Consider the following 16,779-nt stretch of genomic DNA (forward strand, 5'->3'; position numbering starts at 1 on the left):
AATACTTTCATCACTTCACATAATCACGATTTAGATATGCTATTTGTAAGTATATGTGTATGTATATAAAATTTGTATATATGTATGTGTGAATATTTAAGACCTACTGTCCTAGCAGCTTTCAAGTATACAATGCAGTTCTGTTAACTGTAGTCTCCATGTTGTACATTAGATCCCCAGAACTTGTGTATCTTACAACCGGAGGTCTGGACCCTTTGACCAACACTCCCCATTTCTCCCACTCCCTAGCCCCTGGCAACCACCATTCTATTCTCTGTTTCTATGAATTCGGCTTTTTTAGATTCTATGTATAAGGGAGATCATACCTTATTTGTCTTTCTCTGTCTGACTTATTTCACTTTGCATCCTAAGTGAGGGCCTCTCTTAACATTAAATGATGTGTACCATTACATTTTTGTGTCCAGATAGGCTAAGCCCCCTTTCTTGGAATTGAATCATGGCCACAAGAAACAATCACACATTCCAACATTTGGAAAAGTTTTCCGCCAATCCATTTCCTAAAGCTTTAAGGGCCGGGTGGAGTTCCTACAAGGGAAGGAGGTGCTTTTATCAGAAGAATGGAGGCGTGCGAGCATCGTGAATAGGCACAGAAACAATAGCTTCCAGAATCCACTGCTTTCAGCAGTGGTTCAGTGTGATGAGCAAACTCAAACTGGGTAGAAGAAATGGCCAAAGAGCTGGCTGCAGTCATTCTTCTGTGATTAAGTTAATAGGAAGGATTTTGCTTTGGAAATATCTAAGTGGCTTTTGGCAGTGCCTTTCCCCCCTCATATTGAAAGAGAATTTGAACCTTTGAATTCAAAGGAAAGCACCGAGATAATAGAAAACCCACTGTTATGTTGAAATTCTGAAGGCAGCTCTAGCATATACATGTCTATGTACAGAATTTACCTGGGTTGTGCACTCACCTGGCAGTCTCCTTTTGCAGAAATTTTGGAGACTGCCATTTCAGAAAGTAATTTGGAGAGAACTAGGGTCCAAATTAGTCCTGAAATTATTTCAGTTCACTTGTGCCAGGCAACAGCCCCATTCTTGCCTTTGCCTGCTGATGAATTATGCTATTCACCTTTTGCACATTGCCCTTAAGAGAGCTTTGTGATGACTACCAGGGAGCCAGCAGTTGGTTTGATGGGAAATGCAGAGGCCTGGGCTTCCTTGCCCAAGTCCTGCTACTCATCAGCCAAGTGTCTTGGAAATTATATTTAACTTGGCTGGTTCTCCATTGCCTGCTTCCAGGATCTCTGCGATCTCTTCCAGCCACAAAGTACTGTGAATCTGTGCTTTCTTGAGTCACAGAGCAAGGTCATTTGATATATATGAGATGATGATAAACTGTAATCAGGGAAGATTCTTTAGTCATAGGCATGAAACCTCTGAGTCATTAGCGAGGAGTTGTTACTCCTCATTCTCGCTTAGCCCACATTTTGCGCCTGGGCAGACCTCTCTGATGGTCATTTCTCTGTTCACTTCCTGAGCAGAGGCCTTTGGATGACTGGCCAAGCCTCTTTCTCATCTCCCATCACAGTGTTAAGGTTTCCCTCATCACTCAAGCCTGTACTGCCAGTTGACACGTTCCCTCCACCGTTCTCCAGTACTTAGTCTGGTTTCCAAGGCCTCAGTTAGACACCAGTGTACCCTTTTGATTGCATCTCTCATTCTTCTCCATTCAAACCAATGTGCCAGCTCTTCTCTGGATGTGGCCCTTGCTTTCTCTCCTTAATGTCTTTGCACATACAATTATGTGCTTACTTCCACCCGGATCGCCCTACAACCTTCCTGTAATTTCTGTTTATTACAGTCCTTTCTCTTCTTCAAGATTAAAATCAAATGCCATCTCCTCCTTGACACTTTTTAAAAGTGTCAACAGGGCAGGATCTCTCCCCCTCCCTCTCTTTAGCCATTCTGCCATGCTTTCAAGCCACTGGTGCACTTGTCTTTTCTTACTAGATTTCATACCCTTGAGGGGGAGCATTTGAAGAGCTGGAGCAGTACCTGGCACACAGCACAGTAGGTGCTTAATTAGAATTTACTGAATTGAGTTGAATGACTACTGGGGAATCAACAGTACAGTCTGGTGAGGAAAGAAGCATAGTGGGAGATTTCCGTGGTGGCACAATGGTTAAGAATCCGCCTGACAAAGCAGGGGACATGGGTTCGATCCCTGGTCCGGAAAGATCCCACGTGCCGTGGAGCAGCTAAGCCCATGCACCACAACTACTGAGCCTGCACTCTAGAGCCCATGAGCCACAGCTACTGAACATGAGTGTCACAACTACTGTAAATCCAGTGCACCTAGAGCCCGTGCTCCACAACAAGAGAAGCCACTGAATGAGAAGCCTGCGCACCACAACGAAGAGTATCCCCTGCTCACTGCAACTAGAGAAAGCCCGTGCGCAGCAACGAAGACCCAACACAGCCAATAAAAATAAATAAATAAAATTTATAAAAAAAAAAGAAGCAGCAGCATAGTGGGTACAGTACTTATCAAATTAAATAAGCCAGAGAAGATTAACATCAAGATATAAGCCTAGTGTGTGCCTATATGTATGAATATGCTATGTCCATGCATGTATACACACGTACACTCACACTCATTTTAAACCTTCGTAATTGCAGTAGGTAGAATTCTAATATGGCCTCACAAATTCCTGGTCCTTGGGGTACACCCACCTTCTCTCAGTTATTCATTCAAAAGCCATTCTAGTTGTTGCTGTGAAAGGCTTTGAAGATGTAATTAAGGTCCCAAGTAGGGAGATTATCCAGATGGACCTGACCTACTCACATTAGCCCTTTATATCTGTGTCTAGAAGTCAAAGACAGGGGAAATTGGAGATTCCAAGAGAGAGATGTATTTGACATAAGGGTTTCTCCTGCTGACTTTGAAGATGGAGGGGACCACATGGCAGGGATGTGGACAGCCTGTAGGAGCTGAGCAGCCCCTAACTGACAGCCAGTAAGAACATGGGGACCTCAGTCCTACAGCTGCAAGGAACTGAATTTAGCCCACAACCTGCATGAGCTTGGAAGCAGATTTCCCCCCAGAGCCTCCAGAGGGACATGCAGCCCTCCTGAAATCTTTATTTTAGCCTTGTAAGACCCTGGGCTGAGAACATAGTTATAGTGTGCCTGAACTTCTGACCCACAGAATTGTGAGCTAATAAATGGGTGCGAGCTCTTAAATTTACGTTATTTGTTAAGCTGCGATAGGGAATGAATTCAATAATGCTGCTGATTCATCAGCCTTTAGTTACCTCTAAATTAGTTTTCTACTTTGGTCTCCTTTGCCATCTCCTACACTGTAGGGAATTCAAGCGAGGGGACCCTAGAATAGCAGAGAGAAATTTAACACACTGAATGGAATTCATAGTGCTAATTATTCATACCTTTTGGAGAATAGAACTACTGCTTTCAGGAAATGACTCTGCTGGTGAAAATTCATGGGCCACAGCCATAGGAAGTCCTCAAGCTGTCACAGAGTCTGAGAATAGGAATAGGGCCTTTCTAACTGGCTCTTTAGTACCTGTCATATTTCCATTAGTGAAAAGATTAAAGATAAGACCAGGGAACCTCCATCACTCTTCCTGAGCACTATACCTCTTCAGGGAGCCACCCTACAGAGACGGGTGGAGTTTAAGCCTAATGGATTTAATCACTGAGAATCTGGGATAACACATGATTCAGTCACTTGGGTTTCTAAAAGAGTATTCTACAATTGATTGAGAAGAAAAATAAGTGTGGTTCCATGGCATGAAACTATGGAAGGGAAGGTAACCAGAGAATGGCAAAGGTCTGAAAAATGTACTTCACGTTGGCCAGTTATAAATTTTCTCAGTAAGGAATTAATGTGAGAAGTCCCTAAAGAAGCATGTGGCTAACCATGATTGGATTGACTCATGTTCACAGAGTACATATACATTGTGGAAAAAAGACATATAACCAGGAACTGTTCTACCAGGAAGAATCATGCCTGGAGCTACAACTCAAGTCGTGTGATGCAGAATGAATAAAGATGATTTCCAAGTACTTATCTTGAGAGTAAGAAATAGTTGGGCTTCCTGCTAAGGGTGAAAGATGTCCTCTTTGATATTTGAAAGCAAGAGAAGAGCTAACTCCTCTCCATACATTAAAGTCTTCTGACATGGATGAAGCACATTCTAGCAGGTTCATACAATTTGCAAAGGAGATGGATAAACCACTGCAAGTGATCTTTGAGAAATCTTGATGAAAGAGTGAAAAGTAGAAAGACTGAGGATGAGCAAAGCACATGGAACTTTGTGAAAGGGAGTTAGATTTTGCCAAGTATGGACGATGGTAACTTGAAGTCTAGGCCAGGCATGGTCTTCAAGAGATGGCTCTGTGTCCACCTGGGAGAAGAAGCTGCAGTTCCCAGCAGTCAGTATGGGAGCTATGAGCAGATTGGGTGAAACTGCTCTTCTTTCTTCTGGCACAGAATCACTGATTGGTCAGGAAAATGTGGCAAGCACAATGGATTTTGACTTCAGCCAACACTTAACAGTGCTCTGTGGACAATGTGGGGAAATGAGGGCTGTGTGTGAACTTAGAGATAATGGGATGACGATGTAAATGTTGCTTATTAATGAGTTGATGTCAAATCCAGGCATGTACAGAACATGGGTCAGTGTCCACAGTCATTTTCAGCTCATCATCGTCATCAATCAATGATTGAAAATCTAGGAGGATGAAGCATACAAGACAAAATATAGAGATGATGTTGGTCACCAACATTGGGAGGAATACTGGGTAGACTGGATGAAACGAGCAGAGCAGGAAAGAACCAGATTCTTTCCATCATCTCCAATGCGGTATTTTCTCTTAAAACAAAAACAAAAACCCTAGGGAATTTAGTACACAAAAATGGCTTCTCAACGTTTTAATTTGTATTTTTACTTGTAAGAGAGAACAGTTGATAACAGGTTTATCAGTCATCTGTAATCACGTTTTATGCATGATTTACCTTTTGATAGAATTTGCTCACTTTGCAGTTGAGGTATTTGCCTTTTTCCTTATTAATTTGTAACACTCTCTATATGTTAACTCCTTGCTTATTATTTATTCTCATTATTTTACCCAGTTTTCCATTTGCCCTTTAAGCTTACTTATGGTCGTTTTTGGTATATAGAAATATATGCTTTTTAATATGGTCAGAGCTCTCATTCTCTTATTTTAAGATTTCTGCATTAATAAATATGCTTAGAAAATTCTTGCCTGCTTTAATATTAGATAAATATTCACTTACATTTTGTTCCAATTCCTTAAAATTTTAGTTTAAGTCTTTAATCCATCTAGATTTTGTGTTGGTATAGAGGGTAAACCCTTTTGATCAAAACTACTTTATTCTAAGTGGTTAGCCAATTTTCTCAATGCTAATTATGAATTCTATATCATTTCCCCAATGGTTTGAAACAGTAACCAAAAAACAACAATAATAATTAACAATAGCTAAAAAAAAAAATTACCAATAGCTAAGATTTGCTGATTACTGTGTACCAGGCACAGTTCTAAAATGTCATAACATTTATTTGCCACAATAACCTCATAAGATGGGTATTATGATTATGATTCCCATGTTACTAGATCATCCCTCTGTGGGGAAACTGAGGCACAGAATGGCTGAATAACTTGCCCAAAGTCACACAATTGGGGAGTGGTAGTATTCAAATATAGACTTGGCCAACCTGACTCCAATATTCAAGTTTGAAATTCTTTTATATAGTTGGGTTTGTTTCTGGGCTTTCTATTTTGTTCTAGTGTATTCATTCCTATGCTAATACTGCACTGTTTTAATATCGAGTAATTCAAGTCACTCCTCTAATTTTTTTCTTTATTAATTTCTAATTTAACCAGAGCGCCTCCTCCTGTTTTATAATATGGCTTCTTTTTATTTATTTATTTATTTATTTATTATTTTTTGGGGGGTACACCAAGTTCAATCATCTGTTTTTATACACATATCCCCGTATTCCCTCCCTCCCTCGAGTCCCCCCCACCCTCCCTGTCCCAGTCCTCTAAGGCATCTTCCATCCTCGAGTTGAACTCCCTTTGTTAATACAGCAACTTCCCACTGGCTATCTATTTTACAGTTGGTAGTATATATATGTCTGTGCTACTCTCTCACTTCTTCTTAAAAATGCCAAGGCCTTTTTCTTCTGAATACCAAAAGTAGCCAAACAATATACGCCATGTTTTTCTAGAAAGTCTCTTGACAACACTTTCTGAGGTAATGCTTTGCTGGGCTCTTTGGCAAGAGGAGTGTTCCGTGGCTGCTTTCACTGGCACCAGCTCACCTGTAGAGTCTCCAGTAGAATCAAACTGCTGTCAACCTGAGCAGTGCCAATCAGTAGAACTTTCTGCAGCGATGGAAAGATTTTAAAGCTGTGTTGGCAAGTATGGTAGCCACTCACCATGTGTGGCTACTGGGCACTTGAAATGTGCACTTAAAATAGTGTGACTGAGAAACTGAATATTAAATCTAATTTAATTTAAATCAATTTAGATGTAGATAGCCACATTATGGCTAGTGGCTACTATATTAGACAGCACAGAATTGGTGATGAAAAGGTTAAGCAGCCTGAACTGTTCTCAAATGTGCTACATTCACTGCCAGGGAAATAAGCCATCTATGTTTGGAGGGTCTCAAGTCTAGGAGCTATTTTTCCTCTTAAGCCCCTCTCGCCTTTCAGTAACAGATCTTTGCTTTTGCTGTTTTCAGCTCTTCTAAGAGAGTGTTGGATTACACAGGGGGCAGACTAAACATATACCTGGAGGGTACACAAAAATGAAATACAGTTGGCCCTCCATATCTGCGGGTTCCACATTCATGGATTCAACCAACCATGGATTGAAAATATTCGGAAAAAATAATTCCATGAAGTTTCAAAAAGCAAAACTTGAATTTATCACACACTGGCAACTATTTACCTAGCATTTATTGAATACGTTGTATTTACAGCTATATACATAGGCAACTGTTTACCTAGCATTTATTGAATACGTTATATTTACAGCTATATACATAGTTGTATTAGGTATTATAAATAATCTAGAGATGATTTAAAGTATACAGTAGGCTATAAGCAAATACTACACCATTTTATATAAGGGACTTGAACATCTGAAGATTTTGGTATCCAAGGGGCCTTGGAACTAATCCCCCATGGATACGGAGGGATGACTCTAATTTGATAGTCCAACAATGACAACTGCAACATATCATCTGGGAAAATTTGGACTTGGTTGCACTCCCTTGAACTTGTTCTATGACTTGGTGGTATTTTTATTGTTGATTCTGTACATGCAGAGTCAGCCCCTGCCCTGCCCACCCTCCCCCCCCACCGCCCCCGCGCCCCGTCAAGATCTTCTCAATGTCTGGTGGCACCATTGTACAGATTTTTGTTCTTACAGAGAAGAATTTGAACTACCACAGCCTGAGGCCCCATAATCTTGAGCCTGTGGAGGGGAGGTCTGGGCCTGCACCCCTGACTTCTGGGGGAGAACATGGCCTGCTCTGCTGCAGACAGAGCGGGTTCAGATCTGCACTGGAAAGGCCTGTGGTCAAAAGCAAAGACGCTGGAGCCAGGCACCTTGGGTTTGAATCCTGGTTCTGTCATTTACTAGCTTGGTGACCTTGGGCAAGTTTCTTTTTTTTTTTTTTTTGGTTTATTGCCCATATGCAGTTTTTTTTTTTTTTAGGCTCTTTATTGGAATATAATTGCTTTACACTGTTGTGCCAGTTTTTGCTGTACAACAAAGTGAACCAGCTATATTTATACATATATCCCCATATCCTCTCCAGCGCACGACTCCCTCCCACTCTCGCTATCCCAGCCCTGCAAGTCATCACCCATCATCGAGTTGATCTCCCTGTGTTATGCAGCAGCTTCCCACTAGCTATCTGTTTTACAGGTGGTCGTGTATATATGCCAGTACTACTCTCTCACTTCGTCCCAGCTTCCCCTTTGGCTGCCCCCCCCCCCCCCCCCACCCAGTGTCCTTAAGTCTGTTCTCTACATCTGCATCTTTATTCTTGCCCTGTCACTGGGTTCATCAGTACCATTGGGCAAGTTTCTTAACTACTCCATGTCTGGGTTCATCATCTATAAAGTGGGAATAATAATAGTACCCAGTGACATAATACCTGGTGCTATTATTATGGTACCCAGTGGGTGGTTAGGAGAGGTATTTAGAACAGCGTCTGGCACATAGTAAGTGCTAAGGAAGTGTTTGCAAATTAAAATGAGACCTTTAGTTTAGAACATGGTGCTCTGACGTAGTTACTTGGCCCAAATGTACATCTCAAATGTGGGTGTTTTTCAGTTAACAACCAGGGATCTCCCTGGAGTTGGCATGTGATGTGCCCCTAAATAGAACATATGAATGTCTTTCAAAGAGCTTTTACATCAATTTTCTTATTTTATCCTCACGGCAACCTGCTGAACAGAGCAGGGAGGCACTACCCTTGTTTCCTGTAGGCAAAATGACAGATGACTCTACCCAACAGAGAGGATTTGTTTGCTGTATTTGATCACTGGCGCTATCATGTTTGGTGCAAAAATCCAAATGACGTCACAATGACATCTTCCTCGACGCAAAGGAAAACTGCCCGTAAAAATTGATAAAGTGTGATTGACTTGAGAGAGGATCAACACACACGACACAGGGTGCTGTATGTGTGTGCCCAACGAGATGAGCTTTTATCCCTTATAACTTGAATGTGACCTGGTTTTACTCTTCCTTTTCAGAAATGCCATGGAACAGTGTTCTCCTAATGCCCTGTTCTCAGGGCCAACTCAGAGGGCACAGAGGCACTCTGGGCATTCTTGGGGTGGTTTGTTAAATGGGGCCAAGCTCTGGTTAAAACAGAGCGAGCACAGGTGGGTGTGCACCTCCTGGGAGGGCCGTACTCCTGTGCCCTGTGGGTTTAGCGTGTGGTTTTGTCCCGCAGATTCATCGCTTGCGCTGCTGCAGATGGTGGGCGTTGGGCTGGGCTCCATGGCAGTTGTGGTTGTTCTCGCATTCCTCTCCTTCTCAGCAGTGTGGTATGTGCGACTGTCATTTTTGAAAAATGAGTGGAATGGAGGGAGAATGGGGTTGGAGTCATGAAGAACAGCTGGGATTGACGAAGGTCAAAGGGGATGTGGGGGGAGGTTGTCCTGGGCTCAACAGATACTCAGAAGGTGAAAGGCATGGGTAAGCCTGCACCTCAGAGGGGAAGGGGATGCCCTCCAGTCCCAGGAAAAGAGCAGGGTCAGTGATGGCACCCTGGCCACCCACAGAGTGGTAGCTCATCTCCTGTTCCGCTTCCCGTGCACGTAGGGATGCACCGCAGGAAAACCAAAGTGTGTCAGTGAACTCTCTTTTCCTCTGTCGTGTCTAGATTGCTGATGCTGCGTGAAGAGGATGCACTGCTGTTGGGGCAGATGTTATGACAGCTTCTCAGGTGTCTGCACAGAGGCCCCGTATGTGCATGGGACTGCAATCCTATTCCTGGATTCAAGACGGGGACTATCTCTTTGGAATCCCCCAAAAGGAGGACACTTAGGAATTGCTGATGTCTTCCCCGCTACGTGACCAGTTCTGTGTCTCTGAACTTGAGAACCTTGATGCACAATGTAATATTGACCACAGGCTACATATCACATGGGCTGGGCCTGTGTTCTCTGAGTGATGCCTGAGAGTCAGCTCCTCTAGACACAGAATGCAAGAGAGTCCCTGCCTCTTCCTTTACAGCATCTCTGTTATTAATTCAGAATCCATTCTTTTACAATAAGTAATGAGATAGACTTAAGTGTGGGCTAGAATGTGACTTTATGAAGGAGGTCATTGCAAAGGATAGAGATCATTGACCTAGGCAAACATGTCAAAACACTTTAGAAGCAGCCCTTTTCCTACAGTTAGTTGACACACTAATTAGAAAGTATGCTAGCCTGCCCACTCTGGTAAGTTCCCTGCAATGTCTGTTGGGCACCATTGCTTTGATACAGTTCCCTTTGTCTTATATGTATCCAAAACCCATGTCTTCATTCCAGTAAAAATATTCTGTTCATTTAGACAGTTCTCTTCCACATGAATGTGTATAGCAGCCTTGGTTAACTTTTTTTATTATTGAGTGTTTCCTAAAAATGCTCTGTGCTTCCATTTAGATTGGGTGTTCATGTGGTAATGATGGGTTGCAACAATGTGACGCCCATGGCCAGAGTCCCTGTGTTTACAGGGGAGGGGAACAATGCGGGTGACACAGTCGTCCCTTTTATCTACAACATCAGTAACTATGAGTGTTACTTCATCACGAACCATGACACATTAGATGTAAGCCGTCCCAGGCCCTCTGTCAATAAGCTGAGCTTACAGATGGAGTGGATTCGATTTGACTTTTAAAGCCAAATTTGAACTTTCCTCCATAACGAAAGCGTAACTCCAAGGCTCAGCAAGGAATGAAGGGAGAAGAGGGACAGAGGCTTGTGGCTTCTCCACGTGACAGTGGTGTCCTCCTCCACCTTCTCCCTCCCTCTCCAGGCCTGGAGAATAGAAAACATGGGGAGGGGAGGGGGACTGTTATATTTCCCAACTTGGGAGCAGCATAGATGAACGTGGTCCTGGAATTGGGCCACACTCCCGTCCTGAGGAAAAGGGACAGTCTTTCCCACGTGGTGGACCGGTGTGTTCTCCACCAGCTCATGGGCATTGGTGAGGGACACACCTGGGCAGCCTGGGCTTGTGGGCAGATGAGGAGACATGAGCAACGATAGGAACTGGTGGAAACTTTATGAAGCTGCTCCCCCAGGGGCATCCGGCCCAAAGCATATCCTCTCATCTGGGAAGAGTCAGAGAGAGGGAAGTGATACCCTGATGTCTGGGTTTTCAAGGCCAGCTGTCAGCCCTGTCCCCAGTCAGTACTGGGCAGTATTAGGAATAATTGTCCTTTGTCCTCTGAGGTACCAGCTCAGACTACAATTTGGGATCAACATGTAGAACCCTTCCTGCTCTCATCTCAGGTGAACTATAGAGTAGAACTCTCAATAGACTAATAACTTCCTACTTTTAATTTTTATGTGCAGCAATTCAACTCAGACTGTTTTCACAGCTCTTGAATTAAATTTGGAATCATTACAAATTGTTGTGGTTAGTATTGGGTAGGGTCTCTGATGAGTAAGGATTTTCCTCAGAGCCCCCTCTAACCAAAGAGAGAACTGAGCCTCTACTCCTTTGTGCCAGTTCCGTAAACACCATATGTTTCTGTAGTCCCCTTAATTTCCAGTTCTAGAATTAACTGCCAATGAAGCTACGGTTGTCCACGTAGGAACTTAGCATAATGGTCATTGAAAGGAAGAAATCCCATCTGCTTGGTAGCAAAAGTTTCTGGTGGACTCCTCTGGTGGTCCAGTGGTTAAGACTCCACGCTTCCAATGCAAGTGGCGCGGGTTTGATCCCTGGTCAGGGAACTAAGATCCCACATGCCATGTCATGCGGCCAAAATTTTTTTTTTAATTAAAAAAAGTTTCTGGTTAAAACAACTGACTAAATATTAAGTAAAATGTACTTCTGGGTACAGTGCAGAAGTGTAGAAGCAGTTCATGAAAGAATAGATTTTGTCCCCTCCTCTAAATGTTCCAAATTATAGCACAGAGTTGCTCAGTGTTAATACTTAACAGAGGTAGGTGCTGAACATTTGCAAAAAAGATACACCATTTTCCTGCACTTCTTTTCTGATCATTTTCTCATACATGTGAAGACAGCTTTAAATTCTCTGAATTCACCTGGTAGCTTTACTACAATACCGTCCTTTTTTTTTCCCAATTGGATGCCTGGTTAAGGTGGGGAGAGCATCTCAGGAAACCAATAGTGGGTCTTCCTAGGAGCATACAGGGTCCTTCTGTTGAAGGACTGATCAGGTAGCATTCAGAGTTGGGTTAGAAGGGCCACTAATTAAAGCTTGATTCTCAGGTGGCGAAGGAGGAAGGATCCTTTCTTAATTAACTATCTTGGGGACAGTATGTAGAGGCAAGTGCTAAAATCCAGTCTTGAGTCCCCTCTAGAATAAAAATCAAAATTGGGGTTTGCCCAGGTATGGGGCAGACTGTTCCCTGGCTGATTTTTTTTTTTGTTTTGGTGCCCATAGTTTTTATTTATCTCCACCATAGTTTTTGTTTATACGTGTTCTTTCATTCCATCCTCACAGAAGTTTTGTGTGGTGGTGAGGTTAGAGGTTGTCATTTCCCCATTTTAGAATGGAGAGATGGGTTCAGTCAGATACGTAACTTCAATTGTGGGGCTAAATATTCTGCCTGCAGGTCCAATTCTCATTCTTGGGATTTGACAGGACCCTTTGGTTCTTAGGAGAGTCAGGCCTTTATATTTCCAAACCGTATATATATATACATACATACACACACATACTTTGCCTTTACTATTATAGCACCTATTTCTTTTTATACTTATCTCTCCACTGTAAGATACCTTCCCCCATCACTTCTAGAAGGATCCACAAACAACCAAAATAGATGGAGGTTAACTAGGAAAAATAGGTAATAGTCCATCTATGATTCCAGACCTAAAATTGCAGCTGGGCCCTTAAGATTAAGACCCGAGCAGAAGTGATGGTCTTGAAATTCCACAGTAGCTTGGAATAAAGTTAATATTTAAATTGATTTTAGGGGAAATAAAAAAGAATTCTCAAGGTTCCCTTTTTATTACGAATCTCATATTCTGATTTCCTAAACCTTTCATTTTTTCCATTCGATTCATCAAAGAGAAAACCAGTGGTAGTAGAAGTCTATCAAATGGTGTTTTAAGGACCATTTGCCTCCTACTGCATTGTTCATTACACTCAAGTGCCTGATTTTGGAGAGGAAAAAGTGTGTGGCTTTTTCCATGCGCATTTGTTGGGGGGGGGGGGGTCATGCAGTGAGGCAAATCAATTTTAAAAAGTGTATGCCCATTGTTTCAGGGAGAGAGAGAGAACCAATGAGTCATTTTGGTGACTCGCGCGCGTGCATGTGTGTGTGTGCGTGTGTGTGTACGTGTGTGTGTTTCTCCATACCCATACTTCTTTGGCACAACTCAAGGTGATCAAAATGGGGTGAAACTACGCATGTGGTTTGTAACATGCTTCTTTCATTCATCAACATATCTTGGACACATTTTTCATGTCAATAATGATGGCATTAAAAGTTATTACCCTAATTTATTTAACTGATACTCTGTTATGCATTGTGCATTTAGAATGTTTCCAGATGTTTACTGTCTTTATATACATCTCTATAGTTGTATGCAGTTATCACTTAGGCTAAATTTCTAGACGTGAAGTTGTTGGGATGACAAGTATATACATTTTAGATTTACTACATATTGTCAGAGGAATCTCAAAGAAAGTTGATACCAGTTTATGCTCTCACCGGCAGGAAGCCTCAACACAACTGAGCATCATTGATATCCTTAATCTTGATGAATCTGGTAGGTGAAAAAATGGCCTTTCAATGTTTTGTTTGCATTTCTCTGACTATTTTGCATGTTGATCGGTCATTTGTAACTCTGTTATGGTGATGTGCCTTTTTTCTCAGTAGTTGGCTTGTCTTATATTGATTTGGAAAAGCTCTTTGTATTAGTAGTTTTCACTCTTAGCTGTCACATATGTTGTAAACAGTTTTCTACTTTATGATTTCCCTTTTGACCTTGTTTGTGTCATACATTGCCACAGAAAAACTTTAAATTTGTCAAATGTATCTGTTTCTTTTTCCTTATGTATTTTGCCTTTGGTACCATGTTTAGAAGGACCTTCCAATCACAAGGTAATAACTGTAATTCATCAGTTTAAAAAAAAAACATTTAAATCTTTGATCTATCTGAAACTTAGTTTAGTATAAGGAGTGAGGTCAGGAGGGGTCCTTTTTTATTCTTGCTAAATGGTTTAGCCAGTTGTTCTATGAATATTTCTTGACTGTTATTTTTTCCCCTAGTGATTTGATTTGTATACTGAATCATATACTGCAGTCTATTTCTGAACTTTCTCTTTTGTTCTGTGATTTATTTCTGTGCCAATACCACCTGCTATAAGTTTAAAATAGATTTTTCTTTTAATACCACGTAAAAGTAAGTTACCACCCTTTTTCTGTTAATTCTCAGAGTATTCTCAGGTTTTATTATATATTTATTCATGTATACATATTTATTGTATGTAAACTAAAGAATTATTTGGTCAAGTTTCCCCCAAAATCTCCATATTTTTGGGGGGGATGTGTTAAATGAAGAGCGCTCCTATACCCAGAACATGCTATGTGTCTCCATTTAATGTTTGCGTGTGTTCCTGTCTAGTGTATTCTAATTTTCAACTTACAAAGTTATTCATGCTTATTTTTGGTTGTGTGTGTCTAGATATATCTTGTTATCCTGAACTCTTGAGTCATTACCTCTGATCCTGCCCCTGAAAGTGCATCCCACAGCCTCTTACTGTTGGCATTGTTGGAGTTCTCTTGCCCTGGAGATCTACCTTTTTTGGGAGAAGTCACATCAAGATGGCTTCTCCAGCTCAGTTACTTTCCCGTGTATCTACTTGACTCATGGAAACTCACAGACCCTTGCCATGCTAAATGAGGGATTGCCCCACCATCACAGATTGCTCCAGCCACAGACTTTAGTTTTCTTACCCATTAGGCCCTTTGCCCTCCGTTTGTGGAAGTGTAGCTTCTACTACATCCCAGTGTGGTTCCCACTTTTTTTGTCCTGCTCCTGATCTGACAGCCACAGCTTAATGACCCTTATCCTTGGAATCAGGTACCAGGGCGTTGTGTCCTCCTAAGTTGGAGATCCCCTTGAAGCTCCTCTTTCCTGGCTTGCACTGAGGAAGGTCTCTTTACCTCCTACCATCCTGGCGGGGGATAGAAAATGCACAAAATGACAATGGTTTTCCCCAAAGAACTACTTTCTTTTGGCCTCTTCAATTTTCAACCACTGTATATCCTGGGTATTGGGCTGAGGGTCACAAGGCCATTCAGAAATCCTTATTTTAGAATATGGGAGTGGTTGCAACCTATTATTTTCAATTTTTTGGATCTCAAAACAAAAAGTGTCCAACTTGAGACCAAATGATAGGAAAATACAGTTCATAGTAGAAGAAATGTAAATGGCTCCCAAACACAAGTAAGATGCTCTACCTTACTTTTAAGAAACGTGCAAGTTAGGGACTTCCCTGGTGACACAGTGGTTAAGAATCTGCAGGAGACATGGGTTCGATCCCTGGTCCAGGAAATTACCACATGCCGCAGAACAACTAAGTCCGTGCGCCACAACTACTGAGCCTGTGCTCTGGAGCCTGCAAGCCACAATTACTGAAGCCCACGAGCCGAGAGCCCGTGCTCTGCAACAAGAGAAGCCACTGCAATGAGAAGCCCACGCACCACAATGAAGAGTAGCCCTCCTGCTCACCACAGCTAGAGAAAGCCTGCATGCAGCAACCAAGACCCAATGCAGCCACAATCAATCAATAAATAATAAAAATTTTTTTAAATTAAAAAAATAAAAACAAAAAAATGAGAAACAAACAAACAAACAAAACCCCCCAAATTAAAAGCAAACAAGAAGTGCAAGTTAGTGAGGTATCAATTCTCACCTGTCCATTTGGGGGAAATCCAGAGATTCAACAACACATTCTCTTTTGAGGCTGTGGGGAAATAGGAACTCAAACATTGTCAATGAGAGTATGGAATGGTACAACCTTTATGGAAGGAAATCTGGCAATATTTACATTGCCTTTGTCCCAGTGCCTTTGTCTTTAACCCAGCAGTCCCACTGCTGGGACCTGTCCTATGGGTTCACCTGCACATGATGCAGGAACAAGATTATTCGTTATGACGTGGCTTATAATAACAAAAACTTAGAAACAACCCAAATGCCTCTCAAGAGGAAACAATTTACGTGAACTATGATACTTCCGTGTGAACAATAGAATACCCTGAGTTGTCAAAAAGGAATGAGGAAGGACTCTATGCAACGATATGGAGATCTTTAAGCTGTATTGTTTTAATGAGGAAAGAAAGATGGAGAATAGTGCATATCATATGCTATCTTTTATGTACAAAAGAGGGGGAATGAGAATATTCAATTTTACATAAAGAAACAGAGGAATGATAGCAGTGAATTGATGTAGATGGTTACAAATGGAGCAAGGGAGAATAGAGTGGAGGTGCACAGGGTGAGCATGAGTCTTTTGTTTATCTTCTTATTTTGTTTCGATTTTAAATGTGTAAGTGTATTACTATTCAAAAAGATAAAAATAAAACTTCATAAGAAAAAGAAATTGTTCTATTTACTATCCTATTACACGTGTCAAATGAAAATCTGATGGATACTGCTTGGTTTCTTTCTCAGTGTAAACCCAAGACACTTAGATTTGGATAACTTTGGTTTAATTTTCCATCACAAAATTGGTGGGGCCTCTGGTGCTGTCTTTTAAGATCTCTGAAAATTCCAGAGGGGCTAAAGACGGATGTGTTATATTCCCATGATCAGCTCTAGGGCTTCATTTCTGCTTCTTGTGAATTAGTTTAGTTGATGGGTCATCTCACCCTCCTGTGTGGGGCCCTTGACCCCACCAGTGGAACTCAGCTCCTCTTCATGATTTTCACCCAAAGTCTCACTAAGGACTTGGGGCATTTAGATAATGTGAATGGAGAGTATATTAGTTTCCTGCTGATGCTGCAACAAATTGCCACGCACTTGGCGGCTTTCAGCCCCACAGATTTATTT

General features: G+C 41.7%; 1 protein-coding gene across 1 annotated transcript in view; it reads left to right on the top strand.

The window, feature by feature from the left end:
• The window catches only part of SUSD1 (sushi domain containing 1), a 123,433-nt gene extending 108,458 nt beyond the window's left edge, over positions 1-14,975 (top strand). The window contains exons 16-17 of the mRNA XM_057723478.1: positions 8,984-9,077; positions 9,416-14,975. Coding sequence (XP_057579461.1) covers positions 8,984-9,077; position 9,416 — 95 coding nt within the window. The 3' untranslated portion in view covers positions 9,417-14,975. The remainder of the gene's footprint in view (positions 1-8,983; positions 9,078-9,415) is intronic.
• The last annotated feature ends 1,804 nt before the right edge of the window (positions 14,976-16,779 follow it).

This window comes from Hippopotamus amphibius, chromosome 2 (genome assembly GCF_030028045.1).
Source record: "Hippopotamus amphibius kiboko isolate mHipAmp2 chromosome 2, mHipAmp2.hap2, whole genome shotgun sequence".
Taxonomy (NCBI): domain Eukaryota; kingdom Metazoa; phylum Chordata; class Mammalia; order Artiodactyla; family Hippopotamidae; genus Hippopotamus; species Hippopotamus amphibius.